At 38.6% G+C, this 25,796-nt stretch overlaps 2 protein-coding genes across 13 annotated transcripts in view; one reads left to right on the top strand and one right to left on the bottom strand.

Moving 5' to 3' along the window:
• The window catches only part of Tasp1 (taspase 1), a 257,060-nt gene that overhangs the window by 60,068 nt on the left and 171,196 nt on the right, over window positions 1-25,796 (top strand). For 9 of the 12 annotated variants that reach the window (XR_008214930.1, XM_052723398.1, XM_052723396.1 and 6 more), the window contains 2 exons: window positions 5,783-5,862; window positions 17,855-17,961. The exons of 1 other annotated variant lie outside the window; for it this stretch is intronic. Coding sequence is in view for 9 of the 11 variants with exons in the window: in XM_052723398.1 (XP_052579358.1) it covers window positions 5,783-5,862; window positions 17,855-17,961 (187 nt within the window). In the remaining 2 variants the exon portion in view is untranslated. Of the gene's footprint in view, window positions 1-5,782; window positions 5,863-12,756; window positions 12,815-17,854; window positions 17,962-25,796 lie in introns of those variants that run through there. 2 more of the 12 variants (XM_052723401.1, XR_008214931.1) reach the window with 2 other exon arrangements.
• Window positions 11,764-12,706, bottom strand: LOC128100777 (60S ribosomal protein L30-like). Its single transcript, XM_052723404.1, has one exon. The coding sequence runs from the start codon at window positions 12,182-12,184 to the stop codon at window positions 11,837-11,839; it is 348 nt and encodes a 115-aa protein (XP_052579364.1). The 5' UTR covers window positions 12,185-12,706; the 3' UTR covers window positions 11,764-11,836.

Raw genomic sequence — 25,796 nt, 5'->3', positions numbered from 1 at the left:
CCCAAATAAATTTATTCTTACTTATGAATGCCCAGCCTTAGCTTGGCTTATTTCTAGCCAGCTCTTCTTTTTTGTTTTAACCTTTATTTATTTATTTATTCATTCATTTATTTATTTTATTTTTTATTTTTATTTTTTAATTTAATTAATTATTATTATTTTTTTTTTTTGCCAAATGCCCTTTATTGAAGGAGGGAGGAGGTCTTAACTACAGGCTTACAGCACAATGGGAGAACCCCGGAGGGCAGAAGTTCGCTACCGATGTTTTACAATCTTGCATCTAAGCTCTTAATGCCCATTATGCAGGATATACAGGCAAGGAACTTCCCTTAAGCATTCAGGAGGGTGGAACCTGGCAGGGAATTAGCATAGGGAGGATATCAAGGTCAAGGTCAGCAAGCAAGGCAATAGTTACCCAAAAGGGGGGCCAGGGCCCTACAGGTCCCCCTTTTACTAGAAAATGAGCTTCTGACTTAGGTTTAATGGGACGTCTGCAAGTCACCTTACCCGTCATGGAGACGCCTGCCCAGGCCACACAGGCGCTCTGTCTTAGGTTGGTGAGCGCCCCACAGGTATTACTCGTCTCTGAATACTCATTATCATACAGGCCCAATCGTGTGTGAGCTGCAGAGTTAATTGCTGCCAAAGATCTCAAAGTGGTGCTGGGCTCATTGATTCAGACAAGATGATGAGTCATTTTGTTACTCTATCTTGCCTAATAGTGAAAATTTTTTACATACTTGGAAGCTCACTGTGTATCTGTAGTAGCTTAAAAGTAGATTCTTCTAGTCCCTTGTATTAATTTAACCAGGTTTATCATTTATTTTGAAGTTTTATTTTTTAAAGAAAAAGTGCTTTTAAAATTTAAAAAAATTATTCTTCTCACATATATTACATTCCTATCACAGTTTCCCCTTACTCCCCTCAACCCAGCCTCTCCCCCACCATCTTCCCTACCTCAGATCCATCTGTCCTCTGACTTCCCTCAGAGAAGAGCAGGATTCCCAGGGACATCAACCAAACATGGCATAATATGTTAGAGTAAGACCAGGTACATACCATCATATCAAGGCTGGATGAGGTAACCCAGTAGGAAGAAAAGGGTCCCATAAGTAGGCAAAAGAGTCAGCGACTGCCCCTGCTCCCACTGTTAGGAGTTCCATAAGAACACCAAGCTACTCAGCCATAACATATATGCAGAGGATCTAGGTCAGAACCCTCCAGGCTCCCTGATCTTTGTGAGCCCCCATGAGTCCTGGTCAGTTTATTCTGTGGTCCATGTTTCTGTGGTGTCCCTGACCCCTTAGGTTCCTCTGATCCTTCTTGCCTCTCCTCCACAAGACTCCCCAATCTCCACCTAATGTTTGGCTGTGGAGCTCTGCATCTGTTCCCATCAGTTGCTGGATGAAGTCCCTCTGATCTCTTTGATGAGGATTCTGCTAGGCCCTGCTCCAGTTCCAATCATTTGTCCCAGTATTCTGCCTACCCCTCAAGTTGATCCCTCCTGTTCCCAACCCCACCTGTCCCAAGTCCATCCATAAAATCTTTTTTATTTCCCCTTCCCAGGGAGATCCTTGCATCCCTCCTTAATCCCTCCTTGTTACTTATCCTCTCTGGGTCTGTGGACTATAGCATAGCTATCTTTTACTTTACAGGTAATAAACACTTGTAAGTGAGGACATACCATGTTTGTCTTTCTGAGTCTGGGTTACCTCACTCAGAATGATTTTTTTTTTCAAGTTCCATCCATTTGCCTGCAAATTTCATGATGTCATTGTTTTTAATAGCTGGGTAAATACTCCATTGTGTAAATGTACCACATTTTCATTATTGATTCTTTGGCTGAGTGTAGCTGGAGAATTTCTCTCCAGCTCCTGCCGAGTCCCGCCAGTCCTGGAGCCCATTTATAAAATATACACACAGACTCTTATATTATTTAAACTGCTTGGCCATTAGCTCAGGCCTATCATTGTTTAGCTTTTACTCTTATATTTAGCCCATTTTTATTAATCTATACTTTGCCACGTGGCTCGTGGCTTATCGGTACCTTACAACTTCCTTGTCCTGGTGGCGGCTACAGGCAATCTCTCACTTCCCTTCCTGTTTCCTCAGTTCTCCTCTCTTTTAGTCCCACCTATACTTCCTGTCTGGCTATTGGCCAATCAGTGTTTATTTATAGGAGCAATATCCACAGCAGCTGAGGGACATTTAGATTGTTTCCATTTTCTGGCTATTATGAATAAAGCTACTATGAACATAGTTGAGCAAGTGTTCTTGTGATAGAATGGAGCATCCTTTGGGTTTGTGCCCAGGAGTGGTATAGCTGGGTCTTGAGGTAGATTGATTCCCAATTTTCTGAGAATTTCCCAGTTTTCTTTGTTGAATCTTTGTGTGTTTGGGTATCAGGGTGACTGTGGCCTTATAAAATGAATTTAGAAATGTTGCTTCTGTTTTTATTGTGTGGAATAATTGAGGAATATTGGTATTAGCTCTTCTTTGAAAGTCTGGTAGAATTCTAAGCTAAAACTATCTTTTTTGTTGTTGTTGTTAGGAGATTTTTAATGAATCCTTCTCTTTCCTTAGGGATAATAGGTCTATTTAAATTGTGTATCTGATTTTGATTTAATTTTGGTAAGTGGTATCTGTAAGCATTGCAGCTTGGATGGAAAGGTGTCCTGGCAGCTGGAAGCCAAGGAATACCACAAAGTCACACTATACAACAAATCTTACACAAGAGATTTATTGGGAAGGAAAAAAACCAGGATGGTGACTGGCTGCCTCTGCTCGAGGAGGAAAACAGCAGCAAACTGAACAGGATAGAGGGCTTATATAGTGCTTCTTGGGAAGGAGGTGGAACTTTTCAGAGTGGAGCTTTCCAGGAGAGTGATTGGTGGGATTTCATATCCAGAGATTGGGTGTTTTGCTCTGTAAGGTGGGTGCAGGGTCCAGCAGTTGGGGCAGTTAGAGTATTATGTGGGTGGAACCTGGCTTCTGGGAAGTCCTCAGGCAGAGGCCTGGCTGGAGGGGCTACAGTATCTATCCAGGAAACTGTCCCTTTCTTTTAGATTTTCCAATTTTATGGAGTACATGAAAGGTCTGATAAACTGATGGCAGCGCTGGTTACCACATGGAAAGGTCATGGTCACGGCAGAACCCAGTGTTAGTTTTCAGAGCTTTATTAGGAGGGAAAGTGGGAGGGTGGAGAGGAGAGCCAGGTCTGTAGGAAAGCACTTGTGGAGGGCAGAGAGAGAAAGATGGTAGTGGTGAGCAGAGCAGAGAGAGAGGATGGGGTCTGTGTCTGGCTTTTAAGGGCTCCCAGTACAGAGCTACCCCACACATTTGCTGATGCTGATCGTGTGACCATGCCTCGCACTCACGTAGTCACCAGCACATACTGATAATGTAAGATGCAAGACCTTTTGCTTAACTCCTGAACTGCGCATGTGCAGTCATGTAGCTGGAGTGAGGGTAGAATTCTACAGTACAGGTTTTGAAATATGACCTAAATTCTCTGAATTTCCTCTGTATCTGTTGTTATATCCCCATTTTCACATCTGATTTTGTTGATTTGGATATTCTTTCTCTGCCATTTACTTAGTTTCAATAAGGATTTGTCTACCTTGTTGATTTTCTCAAAGAACCAACTCCTTGTTTCATTGATTCTTTGTATTGTTCTCTTTGTTTCTATTTTATTAATTTCAGCCCTCAGATTGTTTTCTCCAGTCTACTCCTCTTGGGTTTGTTTGCTTCTTTTGTTCAGGAGCTTTCAGGTATGCTGTTAAGTTGCAAGTATGATATCAATGCAGTTTCTTTATGAAGGCACTTAGTGCTATGAACTTTCCTATTAGTACCCCTTCCATTGTATCCCATGAGTTTGGGTATGCTATGCATTCATTTTTATTGAATTCTAGGAAGTCTTTAATTTCTTTATTTCTGCCTTGGCACAGTAGTCAGTCAGTAGGGAGTTGTTCATTTTTCATGAATTTGCAGGCTTTCTGTAGTTTCTGTTGTTGAAATCCAACTTTAATCCATGGTGGTCTGATAGGATGCTGGAGGTTATTTCAGTTTCTGTTGAGACTTTTTTTTTTTTTTTTTAAACCAAGTATGTGGTCAGTTTTGGAGAATGTTCTGGTGAGGTGCTGAGAGGAAGGTGTCTTTTTTGGGGGGGGGGGCGCAGTGAAATGTTTTGTAGACATTTGTTAGGTTTGATTTATGTCTGTTAGCTCCATTATTTCTCTGTTTAGTTTTTTGTCTGGATGACCTATCCATTGGCGATAATGGGGTATTGAAGTCTCCTACTATTAATGTGTGAGGTTCGATGTGTAATTTAAGCTTTAGCAATGTTTCTTTACAAATTTGGGTACTCTTGCATTTGGGGCATTGATGTTAATAATCCTGGTGATTTGTCTTTTGACGAGTATGGAATTTTCTTCTCCATCTCTTGTTTAATTTTAGTTTGAAGTCTATTTTGTTAGATATTAGACTAGCTACAACAGCTTGCTTCTTAGGTCCATTTGCTTGGAACATCTTTTTCCAAACCTTTATTCTGAGATAATGTCTGTCTTTGATGTTGAGGTGTGTTTCTTTTATGCAGCAGAACTGTCTCCAGTTCAGCTATCACAGCCGTGCTAAACAGCTTCAGGTGTCTGGGACACCTTCAGGGCAGAGCTCTTATCTTGAGTAGCTCTGAGGTGTCCGGGATACCTCACCCTCTAGGGTAGAACTGTCTCCAGTTCTGCCATCACTGCTGTGCTAAACTGCTTCAGGTGTCTGGGACACCTTCAGGGCAGAGCTCTTGTAGTCCTAAGTAGCTCTGAGGTGTCCAGGATACCTTGCCCTCTAGGGGTGAACTGTCTCCTTGCAGTTTCAGCGATCAATTTACTAACATTTTGGTGCCGAAACCCAGGACACCAAACACTGAGTTTTTGCAGTTTACTAACATTTGGTGCTGAAACCCGGGACACCAAACCCAGAGCTTTTGCAGTTTACTTACACCTACTCTTGAGTTTTAATGTGGGAATGATTAGAAATGAAAAATTGAGGGTAGGAGACTAACAACCAGGCACATGTTCAAGGGGTCCATACTAGCTGGCTGGGATCTCTAAGTAGTTGGCTGTGGAAGAAGATAAAGTGATTTTTGCAGTTTGCGGCTTACAATTATGTTCACCTCATGAAATTACTTAAAAGAATAGGATTGTTAACTTGTATTGTCATGCTTTATGAAGTCTTTGGAAATTAGTCATTCATAAACCAGAAGTGGCCTTTTCCCCTTTTTATGTTAAAATTATAGTATAGGGCTGAAAACTCTCTTTTGGGACGTATTTCAGTATTTACTTACTAGAGTGAAAATGATTCTGAGCATTCTGTATGCCTTCTTGCTGCAGTGAACTTAGGATGTAAGCATGCCAGTGTGTTTGTATATATCTAGTTCTAGACAAGAATAACAAGTCTGAAGACATTCATTTAGATTTTTAACCTGATTGAACATATTGTATAAAATAAACTTTACAACCATGTGGATCAAAGAAAAATCTTTTTTTCCATAGGAAGTTACTTTCACTTTTTATTGTGTTAATTTTTACCAATTTCTACATCAATTACTTCTAGTAAGGAAAGATTTAAAAGAAACTTTGAGCATGCAGTTATCTTATTTTGTGCCAACTCTAGAATTACTTGTATCTCTCAAACTTGACTTTAATTGTCATGTGATATACTTCTATAACTTATTGATTGTAGAAGATGACACTATGTATTTTTAAAAGAATAACTTTTTTGTTGTTAGCTTTTTAGTTGGAGAAGGAGCCTACAGATGGGCAGTGGATCATGGGATACCCTCTTGCCCTCCTAGCATCATGACCACAAGTGAGTAAAACCCTCATGAGTTAAGCTGTGTGATCAACAAGCCTAAAGTGTTATATTACTTCTGTTCTGATGCATAGGTAGAACACTTTCATGTTGAAATATTTATAGGTAAAAGATAGGTCAAGTTTACTGATCCCCCCTCCCCCCATCACTTTTTTATTCTGGAGGTTTACTCTTTGCTTTTTGTTTTGTGGCCGTCCTATTCTGTAACCTAGGTTGGCCTGGAACTTACTATATAACTCTGACTAGCCCTGAACTAGTAGAAGTCCTCATAAGTGCTAGGATTTTAGGTGTGAATCGCTGTGCCAGGTTTGTGAAGTATTCCTGAAGTACCATTTTTAGGTTACTTAGTGTAATTGTGAGTAGTATAACCATGGTGTTCTCTCTAGGGGACATTGGGAGGAAGGAAAGGGAGGATGTTTAACTCCCAAAGGTCGCCTGAAACTTACTGTGGAGCTCTTGTGGTTGGAATGAGAAGGACTCCCATAGGTGGATATATTTGAATGTTTGGACTAGGGGTTGTGGCCTTACTTTAGGAGGTCTGTCACTGGGAGTGGGTTTTGAGGTTTCAGAGTCCCGTGCCAGGCTCAGTTTTGCTCTCTCTTGGCCTCTATCCTGCTGGCCAGATGTAAGTTCTCAGCTCCTACTCCAGCGCCATGCAAGGTTGCTGCCAAAGTTTCCACCATGATGGCCATGGACCAGGAACCCTCGAAACTGTAGGAAAGCCCCCAATTAAATCTTTTCTTCTGAGCTGGGCATGGTGGCATACCTTTAATCCCAGTGGAGGCAGAGGCAGGTGGATGGATCTACATGAGTTCAAGGCCAACCTGGTCTATAGAGCAAGTTCCAGGACAGCCAGGGATACACAGAGAAATCCTGTCTCAAAAAACTGGAGAAAAAAAAAATCTTCTGTAAGTTGTCTTAGTTATGGTGTCTCGTAGCTACAATAGAACAGCTATAGAACTAAATATAGAGCTGGATATACAAACTGCAGTAGAGCTAAAGCAGTAGCCCATGCTGGCCCCAAACTTGATTCTTCTATCTCTATGGCCCAGTTGCTGAGATTACAGGCATGGGGCACTATGACTGAACCTGAGGAATCAGCAACAAAATTTTTAGGTCTAAAATGTATGAAAAAGACACGTGGGTTAAAACTGAGAAACATCATAAGTAATACAAAGGGATACATAGTTTTGCTAAGTTCAGAACCACAGCATACAAGTAATACCCCAATAGAAAAATGGTCAAGTCATAGTAGGTAATAGGGAAATGGAAATTAAATGAGTACATGCTAAATTTATACTCTTAATTTATGGAAGAGTTAAAAAGATACTACAGTGTTCCTGGTGAGCCCATGAAATGAACAGAAGACACAGACAGATTTTGGAGGATGACTAAATCATGTATCTCAAAAGTCTTAAGCTCATTTACTAGTAATCTGTCATTGGAGAGAGAGAAAGAGACAGAGACAGACAGACCAGGGTGGGTGAGAGATGGAGATGTATGTGTGAATGTGTGTATATATATATACACACACACACATACTGATTTAAGCAGATTGGTTACCAGTGAGCATTTAGACCATAAAAACAACCAGAGAAACATCCTATGTCCAATCCAGAGGAATTGGGGTAAAGTACTATATGTTCTTATAGTAAAGATGTTACAAAATAACTAGAAATCCTGTGAAAACTCATTTCTGATAGTAATTAAATCTTACGTTTTTGAAAGGAGTGAAAAATGGAGTTACAAATTAAAAAACAAAAAACATGTCATTCATTTTAGCTTGGGATTTTCTTTAACATTTCTGATAGTGTGTGTGGGTCTCACTATGTAGCTCTGGCTGTCCTGGAACTGTAGGTCAGGTTGGCCTTGAACTCACAGAGATCCACCTGCCTTTGCCTTCCAGTGCTGCGATTAAAGGAGTGTGTCTCTATGCCCAGCATGTGCAAAAGGTTCTCAATTTTCATTCTCTAGAAAAGATTTTACCTTTACTTTAAAAATATAATTTTAATTAGATTAAGACTTCTAGGTTTATATTTTAATGTGTTGTCTCATTTTTTAATTTTTTAAATTAATTTTTAATTAAATTAAAAATATCCATATCATAAATTAGTATCTTAAACATTTTATTTCCTTTGTTTGTTTATGTATTTACTTACTGTGTGCTTGTGACTGTATGGGAGCGTGCTTGCCACAGTCCATATGTGGAGTGCAGAGGACAGCTTGGAGGATGGTGGCTCTCTGCTTCAACAGTGTGACTCCTGGCTCTCAAACTCAGGTGATCAGGTGGCCACTGAGCACCTCCCCTGCTGTTTTAGCTATCTGCAGTTAAGTACATGCGTATGTAGTGTTGTGCAGCTGCACTGTTCTCCACTGCCCTAACTGTTTGTGATCCCAAACAGAATTTCTAAACTGTTTGCTTGTTCCCCTCCTGTTAGTTGCTTGTGATCCTGCTTTTACTTCCTATCTTTATGACTTTACCTCACCGTATATAATTGAAGTAAAATTGATCCTTTATGTCCCATCTCGGTGAATATAATTCCTTTAGCGGGGCGGTGGTGGCGCACGCCTTTAATCCCAGCACTCGGGAGGCAGAGCCAGGCGGATCTCTGAGTTCGAGGCCAGCCTGGTCTACACATTGAGATCAAGGACAGGCACCAAAACTACACAGAGAAACCCTGTCACAAACAAACAAACAAACAAACAAACAAACAAACAAGTTACATTGACTTGGGATTGAATTATTTCCTAAAGAAATTCAATTACTGTTTATTAACAGTTACCTATAACAATGTAATTTTTCTCTCTCTCTGCTTTTCAGAATAATTCTTTATATTTGTTTGTTCTTAGTGTAACCATGGTATGCCTAGGTGTGGTTTTCTCTGTGCATAGTCTGCTAGATCTTTGGATTAGTCTTACTTTCTTTTAAAAAGTTTATTCATGGCCGGGCGGTGGTGGCGCACGCCTTTAATCCCAGCACTCGGGAGGCAGAGCCAGGCGGATCTCTGTGAGTTCGAGGCCAGCCTGGGCTACCAAGTGAGTTCCAGGAAAGGCGCAAAGCTACATAGAGAAACCCTGTCTCGAAAAACCAAAAAAAAAAAAAGTTTATTCATGGTGGGTAATACTATTGGCATGTAGGTTTGTCACTGCTCTAGAGGCAGTGGGACCTGGGAGAATGGAGCCGATGAACCAGGCCAACTAAAGTCTCATGCAACTTTATTCAGAGCCTCAGTTTATGCTCAGAGGATTAAGAAAGGTCACGTGAGTAAAGTTCTCATGTGTTCACGCTGTACACAATCACTAGGATAAACCACACATGACAAAAACATATTTTTCTAAGAGGCATATAAAAGATAATTTGAGCATTTGATTGAATAGCAACAACAAGCAATAATGAGTAATTTGAAGTAAACTCACTCCTATCTGCTACACCTGGGAGGAGCATGAAAACACATTCCAAGAACAATTCTGTGCTTTGAAGAAACAGAGGTCACAAGACTCTTGTCTTGTTTTCTTGGAATATTCTCACAATTACTCAGAATTCTCACTCGACTCCATTCCTGAACTTGTCTGACATAGGTTGGTTTAGTGTAATTGACTCCTTCATTACCAAGACATAGAAGCTGTGCTTTCTAAGTATATGGTTTTAATAAATACAGTGTGAATAATAATGATGTTGATGGTAATAATAACTATAATGTATCAGTTATTTGTTTCATTGCCTGACAAAATACCAGCCAAAGCACATTTTGGAGGGAAAGGTTTATTTTGGCCTACCGTTCCATGGTTCATAGTATATCATGGCATAGAAGGTATGATAGCAGGAACAGGAGGTGTCTGGTCATATTGTCACCCAGGTTAGGAAGCAGAGATTAATGAATGCTTATGTTTAGGTTGCTTTTTCCTTATTCAGTCCATAATTTCAGTCCATGGAATGGTGCTACCCAAATCTAAGCTGGATCTTTCTATTTCATTTAATGTAATCTATATGGCCCCTCACAGACATGCCCATAGTGTTTTTTATAGTGATTCTAAGTTCCATCAAGTTGACAATAAAGATTAATTACAAACAATAGCAATAATTGATATGATAGGAAGTATTGGCAAATACAGTAAATATATATTATTGAAGTGTATTATTTAAACATTTTTTAAAATGAAAATCACGACATATCTTTATATATTTATGCAGTAGTTTGTGATGCTTTGATTCTGTATGCATTGTGTGATGGTATGATCAGGCTAATTAGCTTATCTGTTGTGTGTGTGTGTGTGTGTGTGTGTGTGTGTGTGTGTGTGTGTGTGTGTGTATGGTGCTTGCAGTGGGTTTTCTAGCAATGTCTCAATTAGGATGCCACTGTTAGAGCTGAGCTTCAAGAACACTGGTGTCTTCAAATAGGTCTTTCATGTTGACTTTTCATGATGCCACTCACTTCCTCCTACCTTCACCCCAGCAGCCAGTAATATACTATCCATTAGTATAATTTTGTCGCCTTAAGAGTGCTACGTAGTTCCACCAAGTCAAGGCACTTGCTGCCAAGCCTGATGACCTGAGTTTGATTATATGGACTCACATGGGGGAAGGAGAGAACCAACTCCTGAAATTGGTTCTCTGACCTCAATATACATGTCATAACATGTACATACTATTGTGTATACATAATGTTATATGTAAATTAGCTTTTGCTAATTTTTATGTGTTTTCTAGTGTTTGTTCCTCATTTCTTTTATTTATCAATTCCTTTAACATTTATTTGGTTTTGTTTTCTTCAATAATGAAGTGATTTTTAATCTCATTTTCTAAACTAGAGATAGAGTTTTTGCTAATTTCTTTGTGGTTGTGGTTACAATGAAGATTAAATTTAATATTTCAAGATTATAGCTTAATTTGAATTTATGCTATCTTAATGGGATCATATTAATAAGAAGTTTTTTTGTTATGCACCTCTGTCGTCATTCCCTTTTAGTTACTAATGTCACAAAATTTCTTAATAGCCAGAGATAGTTTAGCAAATACAGTGGCTATCACCAAGACTGATAGCCTGACAACCCAAGTTCAGTCTCAGACACACATGTTGCAAAAGAATTGATTCCTGAAAGTTGTCATGACATGTGCACCAACACATACATACTCGGTTAAATGTAAAAATCATGCACATATAGAATAAGCTTTTCCATGTCTTAGTTCTAAAGTGATGTAGAAAATAAACAATTAGAAGCAAAAATTAGAATAGTAATAGTTTTTATAATTGTGCATTTACCTTATAATCAGCTCTTTATTGTTGGCTGTGTCTTTTATGTTGTTGCCTGGCATCCTTTTGTTTCTTTGCCTGATGATTCCCTTTAGTCTTTCCTGTAGGGTATGTCTAGTGGTGATCAACTGTGTCTGTTTTCCATACTCTGAGACTATCTTAATCTAGTCCTCATATTTGAAACGTAGCTAGTCAGATTTGGGATTCATTGTTCACACCCCTTTTTCTTTCAGTGCTGTGAACATGTGAATCCAAAACTTGTAGCTTCAAAGGTTTGGATGAGAAATCTACTTATAATCCTTTACTATCTTTAGTGTATTGACTTTTAAAATCTCTGTCTTTGATAATTAAAAAGAAAATAAAAACATAAATTGACATAATGTTTATATGTATTTATGATATAGAATTTTATGCATGTTTCCACTTTGTAAGGATGAAATTAGGGTGAGCAGTGTGCTGGTCTCTGAGGACCTTAATCTTGTCAGAGCCGCTGATCTCCCAATTACTGCACTGTGTGTTTTCAGTTCTAAACCATAGGTTCCTTATTGTGCCATAAAGTTTCCTGTCTTTTGATATCTACTCCTTATCTAAATTCTCTTCCTTCTTACATTTCTTTCTTTCTTTCTTTCTTTCTTTCTTTCTTTCTTTCTTTCTTTCTTTCTTTCTTTTTTTTTTAAAGGAGCTCTGGTAAAGTTTTATTAAAGAAAAACTTTCCTGGTTTACTTTTCACCAGTCTGTTCTGGCATGCTTCTAATAATATCAGAATCACCTGGGTCAATGATAGCCAGTGTGCATACTCTGTAGTATTTTCCACATGCTGTACCCAATTCAATGTTATTGCCACTGTAGTGATGAACACCAGTTTTAGCCAACATGGCATAGTATTCTATTTCAGATTTCCTCAAAGCTGGACAGTTGTTGGCGAGGATAACCAATTTCTCTTTGCCCTGTCTGATCATCTTCAGAGTCTGTTTGTACCCCAGCACGTACTTTCCACTTTTCATAACAAGTTGGAGCCTAGAGTTGATCAACTCCAGAGACTTTTTCATCTTCTTTGTGGCCACCATCTTCCTGCCTTAAGTGCGGGACAGCCCCCAACCAAGACCAGTCGCCAAGATGGCCGGGGAGCGAGAAAGGGCCCTTCTTACATTTCTTAATCTTACTCTTCCTAGTCTGTACTGACCACTACTGTCTTTTATTGATGACTTGTTTAGCTTCCGCAAATGAACAAGAAAGAAAACATCTTGAATTTGTGTTTCTTTGCTTGCCTTATTTCATTAAACTGAATGTCTCCCATATCTACCCATGGTAATATTCCATTGTTTATATGTGCCACCTTTTTTTTTTTTAAACCTTTTATCCATTGATGAGTACCTTGGTGGATTTAATTTCTTGGGCTCTATGGCTGATGCTATAGTAAACACTGGAGTGCATTTATTTCTATGATATAATGATTTCTTTCCTTTGTATATATACTGTATTATAAGTAGGTTTGTTAGATTACATGGTAGTTATATTTTTAGAAGGAACTTTGCATATTTTCCATAATGACTGTTAATTTATGTTCTTACTGATAAGTGTTGGAGTTCCTCTCTCTTCTTCCTATTGACACTTGTTATTTCTGTTTCTTTGATAATAGCCTTTCAGCTTGGATGAGGTGACAGCTCATTGTACTTCTGATTTGCTTTATCCAAATGGTTAGTGATGCTATGTGTTGTTTCATATACTTGTGGGCCTTTTGTATGTTTTCTTTGAGAAATGCCTATTTAAGTAATTTGTCCATTTAAAAAACTGGATCATCTGTTTTTTGCTGTTGGACTTTTGAATTTGTTGTATGCTTTAGATATTGACTTCTCACATTCTCCGTGTTGTCTACCCAGTTGATGGCTCCCTTCCCCTGTAGATGCTTCTAAGTTTGAAGTTTGATATAATAAAACTTGTTTAATTCTCCTTTGTTGCCTATGCTTTTGTGCTCTTATCTTAAGGCTGGCTGATATCATTGCCTTCAGTGTGTGTGTGTGTGTGTGTGTGTGTGTGTGTTTGTGTGTGTGTGTGTGTGTGTGTTGCTGGGGACTGAATACTAGTGTCTTGAAGGTTTTCCATTGATTTAATGCTAATGTAGCAGTTTGAGTTCTTGCATACAGAGCTGTGGTTTTTTGAGAACAGATTTTTTTTTTTCACACATAATATATTCTCATGATGGTTTCTCCTTCCTCTACTCTTAGTTCCTCCCTAGCTCCCCTCCCATCCAGCTCCATTCCCTTTCTGTCTGTCATTAGAAAACAAACAGGCTTCTAAGGGATAATAAAATAATAAAATAAAATATAGTATAATAAGATAAAACAACAGCTAACACATAAGAATTGGACAAAACAAACAAATAGAAGGAAAAGGGCCCAAGAAAAGGTATGAGAAACAGATATAGATAGATATAGAGACCCACTCATTCCCATACTCAGGAATTCCATAAAAACACAATACTGGAAGCCATAATATATATACAAAGGACCGTATTTGTCTTTCTTGGTCTGGGTTACCTCACTCAGTATGATTTTTCCAGTTCTACTATTTACATGTGAATTTCATGCTGTGATGTATTTTGAATTGAGGTTTTTTTTTTTTTTTTTTTCCGAGACAGGGTTTCTCTGTGTAGCTTTGCGCCTTTCCTGGAACTCTCTCTGTAGCCCAGGCTGGCTTTGAACTCATAGATATCTGCCTGGCTCTGCCTCCCAAGTGCTGGGATTAAAGGTGTGCACCACCACCGCCCAGCGAATTTTGTTTTTTTATTCTCTGTATTTTTTGTACTTTTCCCCCAGCTTTATTCATTGGAGAATTGCAGTAGGTGTTCTTATTACCTTTTTTAAAAATTCAATTTCTAGGCTCTCTTATCTGTTTCTGTGTGTGTGTGTGTGTGTGTGTATTTACTAATTTTTTGTCACTAGCATCTTATTCTGGTTAATATGGTTTTGTAATGTATTTTTCAAGTGAGGGCATATGATGCCTGAAGCTTTGTTTTTGCTGAAGATTGCTAGAATGGATAGCAAGCTTATTCTTAGATATTTTACTTTAATGGTAATTGTAAATATAATTAACTTATTTATTTTTTACTTCACAGAAACAAATATTCTCTATAACTTACTTTAATAATTCTTTCATGGTATGAAATGCATAAGACAGTAGTTAACAAATAACATATAACAGATATATGTATGTATGTGTGTGTGTGTGTGTGCGTGATTTAAAATATTTTAAAAAATATTTTCGGTTGTGAGCCTAGCGTTTAATAGCTGAGCCACCTTCCTAGCCCAAAAATATGTTTTTCTATTGTCTATTTTAGAATAAGACTTACTTGATAAAACAGATAGTTGATTAGTTCTTGAGACTTCACCTAGTTATTACAGAAAAGAAAGACTTTTATTACACTAAAATTTTCTTTCACTTATAAATTCTATTATTCCCATGTGGCTTTCAGAATTCTTCCTGTGCAGTATGTGGTCACTGGTAAGCTGGGCAGCATAAAACACGTGTACATTTCACTTTATGGTCACTAACTCTTCAAAGATAATTAAACTAGGCCCTTTAAAGATACTAAACGTCTTAGGTCATGAAGATACTATAATGTCACAGTCAATTATGATAAAATCGAAAAGGTCAGATACTAGATGAGAGTGATGGTGGAGAGCTCTCAGTTGTTAAGAGCACCTGAAGCTCTTATGGGTGACTTTGGTTTTGTCCCAAGAGCAAGTTGTTTGTACACAACATACTTGCCGCCATTACTTGTTTTTAATTTTTTTCTTTTCTTACATTTTGTGTGTGTGTGTGTATCTGTCAGTCCATCTCTCCGTCTCCTCCTGTGTACCTGTGGGTGTCTGCATGCATGGTTGCATGCATATCATTGTGTGAGTGCATATCATGGTATGTATGTGGTGGTCAGAGGATCTGTCCTTCCACCATGTGGGGCCTGGGGATGGGACTTAGGCCATCAGGCTTGGTGGCAAAAAGGCCTTTACTTGCTAAGACATCTTGCTGGCCCTGCCACTGTTCATTTTATATCCTGCCTTGCTCTAGATCTCATCATTTCTAATGGTTGGGTGGAGTCTTAAGACCTTTCTGTATAAAGTCCTGTCATCTACACTCTAGGTGATCTGAGTTCCTCCTTTTGAATTTGATACTTCTTATTCCTTTCTTGTTTAATTTCTTTGCCTGTAATAGTATTTTGATAAGACAGATGTAAGGAGATATGTATCATGTTCCAGATCTTGGAGAAAGTTGTTAGCTATGAGCTTGCCACTCATTACAACCCTTACTGGGTTGAGGCATGTTGATGCTATGTCTAATCTTGTCAGGGTTTTTTATCGTGGAGGGTTGCTGGATGTTACTGAATGCTTTCATTTATGTGAATTGAGATCATGGGTTTTTGTTCTTTGTTCTCTTCATGTGATATCATACCTATATTGTTATGTTTGGTTGTTCTTACATCATTGGGATAAATCTTTCTTGACATTTTGGAACTGTGGCAGTTGGCATGCTACTGTTATGTTGGTAATTTTGTTATCTGTTCATCAGGGATGTTGATGTGTAGGTTATTATTATTGTGCCTTTGATTTTTGTTTTAGGGTATGCTGGCCTAGTAGAATGAGTTTGGTAGAGTTTCTTCTTTTTCAGTTTATATTTGGACTAGTTTGAGAAGAATTTAAACTCATTTCTCCTTGAAATATTTTGTAATTCATCAGTGAAACTCAAGTCATGGACCTTTCTTTGGTGGGAGACTCCTCCATATGTCCTATATGTTAAGGGACAAGCTCAATTCTCATGTATGCTGGACAAGTGCTTTACCACTGATCTACATACATCTTCAAACCATAGAGGGTACTCACCTACTGCCTCCATCTCATTGCTTGTTGTAGGCTGCTGTATATTTTTTCCGCTGTCTTGATCCAGTCTGGTGTATTGTGTATGCCCAGGGCTTATCTGTGTCATCAGATTTTCCAGTTTGCAGGCATATGATCATGGCAGTTTTTCTGGTTCTTTGCATTTTTGTGATACCACTTTGTAAGTCTCTCCTTTTTCACATCTAATTTAATTTTCTTCCTTTATTTAGCAAAAGGTTTGTTGATTTTATCTTTCAAAAAATCAGCTATCAATTTGATTATTAGTAATTTATTTCTAGTCTCTATTTCACTTACTTCTGCTCTGATATTCATGATTTCCTGGGATTTGGTTGTTTTCCTAGACTGGCTCTTTGACATAATAATTAACTGCTTCCAGTTGCTTTCATTGTACTTCATTTGGTGAATAAACAGGCTTTGGCATGCAGTGTTTCCATCTTCTTGAGAGACTTTACGAGTTCCTTTTTATTTCTTCAGTGACTTTCCCTCCCCCCCCCCCCCCCCCCCCCCCTTTGAGACAGGATTTCTCTGTGTAGCCCTTGCTGTCTTAGAGCTCACTCTGTAGACCAGACTGGCCTCAAACTCAGAGACCGTCTGCCTCTGCCCTCCGAGTGCTGGAATTAAAGGTGTGTGCCATTGCCACCTGGCTTTTTAGTGACCTATTGACTATTCCTGAGCATATTGTTTATTTTCATGTATTTGTTACTTTCTGTTTTTGCTTATTGATATCTAAATTTTGTTCTAGCATTTTATAGATTTGTGATAAGATTCTAGTTTTTAAAATCTTGAGACCTGTTTTGGTGCCTAATATATAGTCTAGGTTGGAGGAAGTCCCAGTGTTAATGGGTATGTGTATTCTGCATATGGTATATGAAGTTCCAGTTAATTTTTTTTTCTTTTTTAGGATGTTTCATTCTATAGCCCAGACTGGCCTGGAGCCCATAACAATTCTTTTTCTCAGCTTGTTGAGTGTTGTGATGATAAGTGTGAGCCCATACCAGGCTACTCAGTGATTTTTTTTTTTTTAATTGCCGTTCTGTCTGGATAGTCTGTGGCCAAACACCACAGAAGAAGAAACTTAAGGAGGAGGAATGTGTTCTGGTTACAGTTTTGAGTGGCACTGTCCACTGATCCACCGTCAAGAAGCAGAGAGACACAAAGATTGGGGCTCAGCTTGCTCTATTCTATTTAGTCAGTGCAGACCATGGAGTGGTCTACCAGTGTGCAGGGCTAGTCTTCCCTCCTCAGTTACACCTCTCCGAAAGTCTCCTCAGAGATATAGACAGGAGCTTTCCCTGGTGATCCTCTGTCCAGTCCAGCCGACAGTGTAGATTAAGCATCATGTACACTGAGGTCCCTTTTTTCTCCTCAGATCATACAGATAACATGAACTCTTCTCTACTTTCCTTCCTTTACCTCTAGAGACAGGTTGAGACTTGCAACCTTATTATAGTTTGCGGCAGCTTATTTTGCCTTTCCTGGGGGGTATCAACCTCTGGGAGTTCCTCCTTTTCTTGTAGCTCATCTCTAGTATACTGTGTAGTGCTCTGGTCCCAAATTTCATCTCTTATACCTATGCATTGAGATGGTCATGGATCACAAGGTGCCCCTGGACCTTGTCCACCTTCAGAACTCGGTTGTTTCTCTGACTTGATCTTTCTCTTTAAGTTTATAAACATGTGCTATTTGTTTTGTTTTCCAGTGTTGTCAGGGTATATTGGAAAGACTTTAAAATCAACAGTTCAACAGTCTTGAGTGCTTTTTCTCTGGGAAGACTATTCAGGATAATCTCACTTGCCTTCTTGCTTTACTAATTCTCAAGTGTTATTTTTGTTCTTCTCTTTATAGGATTCAGCTTAGCTGCATTTAAAAGGAACAAGAGGAAACTAGAACTGGCAGAAAAGGTGGAAACAGACTTCATTCAGCTAAAGAAAAGAAGACAATCAAGCGCAAAGGTCAGGAGGTGTCTGAAGTGTTGGCTGATGACCTGCCTTTAGAACAGTACAGTCCATTGGAACTAGAACGTATGCCATACATGGATTTGAAAGCAGGGTGAAGCTGGTGGGACTCAGTAAGGAAATGTACCTATCTCCAAGCCTGATACCCCAGCTCCTTCTCCAGAACCCACATGGTAGAAGGAGAGAACTGACTCCTGTAAGCTGTCATTTGACATTCACACGTATGTTGTGATATTCACTTGAGCATGCACACACATGCATGCATAATATATGTATAAAAATGTAATTTAAAAAGTAAAATTTAGGTTGGGTAGGGTGGCACACATCTTTAATCCCAGCACTCAGGAGGCTGAGGCAGGTGGATATCTGAGTTCAGGGCCAGCCTGGACTATAGAGCGAGTTCCAGGATAGCCATAGCTACTCAAAGAAAGCCTGTCTTGGAAAAACAAACAAACAAACAAACAAACAACAAAACAAAACAAAAGTAAAATTTGATTGTGAAAAACAAATGAAATTAATTTTAAAATGTAAACAAAACAAAATTAATTTTAATAATGTATATTTTCTTATTCAGTTGAAATATCTTTTGGAAATATCTCTTGAAATATAATCAGTGCAAAAATTAATAATGAGCTATTTTAAAGTTTTGTTGTGGGATGGCGAGATGGTTCAGTGTGTAAAGGCACTTGCTCCCAGGCCTGATGACCTGAGTTTGATCCCCAGCGCTCGCATTGTAGAAGGACAGAGCAGACTTTTGGGAGTTTTCCTTTGACCTCCACATGTATGCTGTGACATGTGTATCCAAACACATAGATACAAACAAACAAACAAATAAATATACAAATGAATGCATGTAATAAAATTAGCTGTTGAAAAAGTAAATTTACATATTTAGTTATTAGAATCATAGTTTGCAATGGCTGAAAATGTTTTAAAATAAAACTGAATTCAAATTGAAGAAAATAAGAAATTCAGCTTCTCATTTGCCCATTCTTTACTTCACTTGCTCAGTGGCCACAAGAATGCCTCATGACTATTATATTGTTTCTGTTCTTCAGTACTTGCTTTGGAGAGTAGAGTGAAGTTGGAAGCTACAGCATTCTTCTTCAGCCTGTGGCTTTAGGGTTCACTAGCACACAGCTCATGGTTGGTGTGTCAGGTCACATATTCCTTTGATCTACCTTGTCTGCATCATGGAGTTGTTCTTTAATATGTTTCATGAACTGGTTCATGCTGTCTATCAACGTTTTGTATGGTGGCAGTAAAGTAAAAAATAAACCATCTTTCATAATAATAGGTATTTTCTCAGTACATTCCTTCATAGGATAATTTATCAAATAATTTGGTCCAATTCTGCTTGTATGTCTCACAATAATAGGTTTTAGGAACCAAATGAACAAATTAATAAGTAGATTTTTGATGGAAGCTGGTGTAGTCTGGTTCTCCTATTTTGTGTTTCTGCGTCCTTTGTGATACCTGGGTAAACAAATTTATGACTTTCTGCCTTTTGAAAAAAATTTTGCTTATCTGGCTTGCCTGTCTGTAAGCTGAGTGAGGTTGATTATAGATAGGTCACAGGTCATAGAGTATGACTTTGTTTCAAAAACAAAATGCATATAGTCGATAGTTTCATCCATTTTCATAACTGTATGTACTCTTGCAGCCCAAGTCATATCAAGACACAGAACATTTCAGGTTTTGTTGTCCACCAGTTAACCCCTAACTTGGAGAGTAGCCATTATTCCATTATAACCCGCCATAGATGTTTCATGTTGCTGTTGTATGGAATGTGTTTTCTTCTGTTTACCTTCTTTCACAGAATTTTTTAGATATCCTGTTACTGATTCCTTAAAACAAGTAGGTAAAAATAAGAAACAACACTAAGTAGTATTTCTTAATGTATATACTTTAAGAAGAAATATACAGTTCTCCTGTTGGAGATTGGCTGTTTCTGGAAGTTTACTATTAGGAATAATGCTGCTGTGAAATGTTTACAGTTCCTTTTTTTGGTTATTAGTTTAGAATTTTGTGCATAGAAATATCATTGTGTTTTTTAGAGGCTGTTTTTAGCTGGTCATTACCAATTTAGATCACTCATTTTTTTCATTAAGAAAATGAATATGTGCTAGCTATTAAGAAAACAGTGGTGAAACTGTGGTCGGATGTAAAATAAATGAAAGAAACAAAACAAAACAGAAAACAGTAGTGAACAAAATGTTCTAGTGAGACTTATGCTTTAGTGAACAGAGACATACACACACACACACACACACACACACACACACACACACACACACACACATATGTGTGGTTATTATTTTTTAACTAATTTATTTGTTTTACATCCCGACTGCAGTTTCCCTTCCTTTTCTCCTCCCATTCCTTCCCCCTCTCCCCTCTACCTCCCCCACAACCCACTCCTCCTCTGTTCTGTTCAGAAAGGGGCAGGCCTTCCATTGGTATCAGCAAAGCATGTTGTATCAAGTTGCCATAAGACTAAGCCCCTCCCCTTGTATTTAGACTAGGCAAGGCAATCCAGTAAGAGGAATAGGTTCCCAAGAGCCTACATTAGGAATAGCCCCTGCTCCCATTGTTAGGAGCCTCACAAATAGACAAGCTACACAACTGTCACATATATGTTAGAGGGCTTAGGTAGGTCCCGTGCAGGCTCCCTGGTGTGTTGGTTCAGACTCTGTGAGTTTCTGTGAGCCAGGTTAGTTGTTTATACAGGTTTTCTTGTGATGTCCTTGACTCCTCTGGCTCATATAATCCTTCGTTTCTCTCTTCCCCAGGATTCCTTGAGCTTATCCTAATGTTTGGCTGTGGGTCTCTGTATCTGTTTCTTTCAGTTATTGGATAAAGGCTTCTGCTAACAATTGGGATAGTCATCAATCTGATCAAGGGGATTGGCCAGTTCAGGCTATGTATCCACTATTGCTAGGAGTCTTAGCTGGGGTCATCCTTGTAGATTTGTGGGAGTTTCCATTGTACCAGGTTTCTACCTGACCCCAAAATGACCCCCCACCTTTCCAGTCATCTCTTTCAATACTTTTGCCCTCCACCCATCCCCCAACCCAGTCCCTCAAGTTCCCATGCCCACTCACCCCCAATCCACCCAGGAGATCTCTTCTATTTCCACTTCCCAGGGAGATCTATGCATTCCCCTCTTGGGCCCTCCTTGTTACCTAGCCTCTCTGGGGCTGTGGATTGTAGGTTGGTTATCCTTTACTTTACTCCTAATATACACTTATGAGTATGGGTATATACCATGTTTGTCTTTCTGGGTCTGGATTACCTTACTCAGAATGATTTTTCCTAGTTCCATCCATTTGCCTGCATGATGGTCATTGTTTTTAACAGCTGAGTAATACTCCATTGTGTAACTGTACCACATTTTCCTTATCCATTCTTAGATTGAGGGACATCTAGGTTGTTTCCAGGTTCTGGCTGTTACAAATAAAGCTGCTATGAACATAGCTGAGCAAGTGTCTCTGGGGTAGGATGAAGCATCCTTTGGGTATATGCCCAAGATTGGTATAGCTGAGTTTTGAGGTAGATTGATTCCCAGTTTTCTGAGAAACTGCCATATTGATTTCCAAAGTGGCTGTACAGGTTTGCACTCCCACCAATAGTGGAGAAGTGTTCCCCTTGCTCCACATTCTCTCCAGCATGAGCTGTCACTGTGTTTTTGCTCTTAGCCATTCTGAGAGGTGTAAGATGGAATCTGATAGGCATTTTGATTTACATTTCCCTGATGGCTAAGGATGATGACCAATTCTTTAAGTGTATTTCGGCCATTTGAGATTCTTCTGCTGAGAAATCTCTGTTTAGGTCTGTACTACATTTTTAAATTGGATTATTATTATTATTTTTTTTGATGTCCAGTTTCTTGAGTTCATTATATGTTTTGTAAATCAGCCGTTTGTTGGATATAGGATGTGTTTTATAATTGTAAAGGAGGAAAAAAAATAGAACAAGATGGTGTGATAAAGTAACCTAGATGTGAGATTCTGAAGATAAGATTCCCTTCATTAGGATCATCAGCAGAGACTCACTTGAGCTGACATGTAAAAGTGAGTTTTATAATCAGTCAGCAATAGGATGAACTCAGAATGAACTGCATATCCACAGGCCATTGTGGAGGATTGTCGTATTGGGAGACCAAAGACAAGAGCCAGTGTGGGCAGGGGAGGGTGGTATGAGATGAAGCTAAAGAGGCAGATAGGGGCTAGATCCTTGAGGATGGAATGCATGTGGAAAGGAGTTTCAGCTTTATTTCAAGAGCTACCTGTTAGTGTGCTGTGCTCCTGTGTTCCTTTCAGCTGAATGCATCAGTATCCTCATGTGCACATTGCTTTGTATTATTAAAATTATGCAATCTGTTGTTTCATGTAAAACAAGAATAATGAGTTTAAAAGGAGAGTTGTCTATTTGAAAACTAAAGATTGTTTGAATATTGAGTGCTCTATTGAAAAATTAAATTGAAAAAACAGAATTGGCTTTTAAAAAATTGGTTTTTTTTTATAGTTATGGGTAAGTGAGCTAGAAAGATTGATGAAAGCCATAAAAATCTATGCATACTTTGTTCAGAGTGTTTTGTTAGTATCTTTATCTATCGTTCTCTTTTACATTATGTGAAACTCAAAATCATAGGGCATTTCATTCTGTTTATTATGAAAAACAGTATAGAAATTGTCTACAGAACTACATTCAAAGAAAAGGCTCTGGTTCTATCAAAAGATCAGGACTATGCATGTTTATCAGGGGTAGAGCATTTACCTAAAATGTGGAAGACCCTGGGTTCAATTCTCAGCACTATGAAAAACAAAGATTAAAATATTAAGGTATTGTTGTTGAGTTTTTCATCACCAGCAAAATACCCAAAACAATTTGCTTACAAGGAGGAGAGTTTCATTTTGGGTTTCAGAGTTTTCATGTGGCCATTTGGGCTTTTGCTGTCATGCCTTTGATGAGGCAGTACGTTATGGCTGTGGTCATGGTAACGCAAACTTGTTTACCCAGTGGCAGCCAAGCAGCAAAAATGGAGAGAATGGGCTAGGGTCTCCATGTCCTCTTCAAGTGTATTTTTTAGGGACCTAGTTTCCTCCTAGTGTTTTCTTCCCATCTCGTAATGGTTTTATGACCTTCCCAGTAGTGCCCCAGGCTAGCAACTCTGTGTGTGTGTGTGTGTGTGTGTGTGTGTGTGTGTGTGTGTGTGTGTGTGTGTGTGACACCAAAGTACACTATAGCAAGTATACATTTAAAAATATGCTTTTCCTAGAGTATTTTCAACTTTTGAAAATTTGAACCAACCTGTCGTCATTACTATTGGAAAGCTTACTGTGATAGGTAGAAATATTAACTGTAAAGTTGGTTATATAAGCAACTACATATTCATGGACAGGAGTTTTGTTTATGGGCAAGGTGGGAGGGTGATAGCTATGATGAAATTATTGACATCAAAAGGAATATATATCCATATTGATGCATCCCTGAAGAGTGAGACTATGTGAGAGATTTATACATGAATCTCAAGCCAGTTCAAGATGTAGAAACTGGAAGAACAAGGAACCACCTGAAGAAAAAAGAGGAGACACTGGTGAGGCAAAGGTACCAGTACACATGTGCATGAATGTATATGTGCATGCATGAGAGAGAGAGAGGGAGGGAGGGAGGGGAGGGGGAGGGGGAGAGAGAGTACCTGAGTGAGCATGCTAAGGAAGAAACATTATTTCAAAGAAAGTCTTTGCTGGGTTACATACTCCTGAGGAGTGGCTGTTGGGTTTGGCATCTGGAGACTGACTGTTCTGGATGGGACCATATTTATGATGTAATGGATGAGAGATGGGCATGGCATGGGTTGGTCAGGGAGAAGAAGGGTCAGTGTAGTTCTTGAGAAGTTTTGTCACGGAGGTGAGAGAGAATATGAGTAAGAGTTGATACAATGCTCATTAATGTCTGTGAATCAACTGAGTTTTGTGAACTTAGTTTCTAGCTGTAGGGTTTCTAGATTTTAAGGTGTAATACTTTGAGAAATACAGATTTTTAGGATCTTAGTGATTGGTATTTTTGTTTTTTCATCATTGCTTATTTTTTTGTGACCTACGTAGTAGAGACAGGGAAAGATTACTATTTAACTGCTGTATTGTATTTATGTTGTTGTATTATGGTTTAATATAAAAATAGTAGTGAATACTTGGCCCTGTTGTCTCTAGGTAGACCTCTTGGTTTTTCTTCAGTCTCTATTGTACATAGATACTCCATACTTGCTGTATTCTGAGACAAAAGGCAAAAAATAATTAGTCAGTATTAATCTTTATCATATCTGGGAGAAGAAACAATCCTCTTGGAATGACATGACCAACTCATTGGTCTGTTGCTATACTTGACTTATGTCACAGGAAGACTGGGTTATTCATGGCTGAGAAGACCATTACATTTAGAAAACAGACATGGCATACACCGTTGTCTAGATTTCATAAATATCAATTTGAAACAGCTAGTCCTGGATATGATTGGAAGGGACTCTTATTCTTAGAGTATTAAAAGAAATTGGGGTATTGTTTGATCTCAACATTTTTGATGTTTCAAATCCCCCTTTTTCCTTTTCATTCTTCACAAGCATATTGCCTAAATAGTTTCCATCTCCTTTTCTTTAATAACAGATTTTGCAGTTGAATGTGTATACTTATCCCTTGCCTCATCTCACCACGTGCATAAAGTAATCTAAGCTTTTGGTTAATTCTGTTGGTTTTTAGGTAAAGCAGCTCTTACTTAGGACAGTGTAGCGAATGCTTGTCAGATCTTGTCCATTGTGCAAATATGGTTTAGTCTTCAGTTTCTAACAAACAAATTTAGAAAAATAAGCACGGCTTTTTGTGCTTTCATACCATGTCGTGTGTTCAAAACCACTCTAAAGAGATGCTACAACTTTTAATTTTGGCTCTTTAGCCACCACACAGGGACATTAAATTGGCCACATGTTTCAGAAAGGAAATGTTGGGACTTGCTTTGTGCGCTTCATATAAATATATTCTATTCTTTTGAAGTATATTGTGGGTAATGTTTTCCCCCTTTCCCCTCCATCTTGAAGTTATTATGTAAGCGCTTAACTGCATCATACTAAATCACTGTATTTTTTTGGGTGAGAGGTAGGTTAAGATCAAAGAAAATGAGTGCCCCCAAAACAACATATTTTCTTCAGATTGTTCCCTTTGTACACGTCTGTGCATTTTGTGTGCAAGGAGCATTGTCATTATTCTCTTGAAATTTACCTTGCTTTGTCTGATGTTTGTTTTCAAGAAGACAATTAACATGTGGGTCTCTGAGTTAATAGAAGTGTGGGCTTCTATCACTTGTAGAAAGAGATGTACATTACATATTAGCTGTGTAAAACGGAAAATTCCTCAACAAGTGAAGTGATCACCTCCCTTTGAAACCATTGCCTTGAGTGGCAGGTAGTATGTTAAAAATTGCAACAACCCTGTCTAAGAATATCTTTATTCTTTGATGAGCCTACTCTACAGATTTTCCATGTTAATTGGTGGTAGGTAGGTCAGTCTTAAATCTGTTGCCCTATCACGTGTTTATTTACATGGGGTTTGGACCTGATGATGAGCATTTCTAATTTTAACTTCATGGTGATTCATTTATGTTTATTACATTTATGCATTCATTTTGTGTGCATGTGCATGGCCATATGTATGTCATGGCATGCTTGTGGAGGTCAGAGCACAACTTGCAGTTTTTCCATTCTCTCCTTCCACCATGTGGGCCCTGGGGTCAGAACTCAGGTAGTCAGGCTTAGTGGTAAGCACCTTTACCCAACTGAG

Source organism: Peromyscus californicus, unplaced genomic scaffold (genome assembly GCF_007827085.1).
Source record: "Peromyscus californicus insignis strain IS unplaced genomic scaffold, ASM782708v3 Scaffold_7__1_contigs__length_154581171, whole genome shotgun sequence".
Classification (NCBI taxonomy): domain Eukaryota; kingdom Metazoa; phylum Chordata; class Mammalia; order Rodentia; family Cricetidae; genus Peromyscus; species Peromyscus californicus.
The sequence above is the reverse complement of the archived record's forward strand: the minus strand, read 5'-3'. Positions and strand labels throughout refer to the sequence as shown.

Bases quoted from the DNA above. Each gene is read 5' to 3' on its own strand.
- LOC128100777 (XM_052723404.1), bottom strand. From the start codon at position 12,184: ATGGTGGCCACAAAGAAGATGAAAAAGTCTCTGGAGTTGATCAACTCT.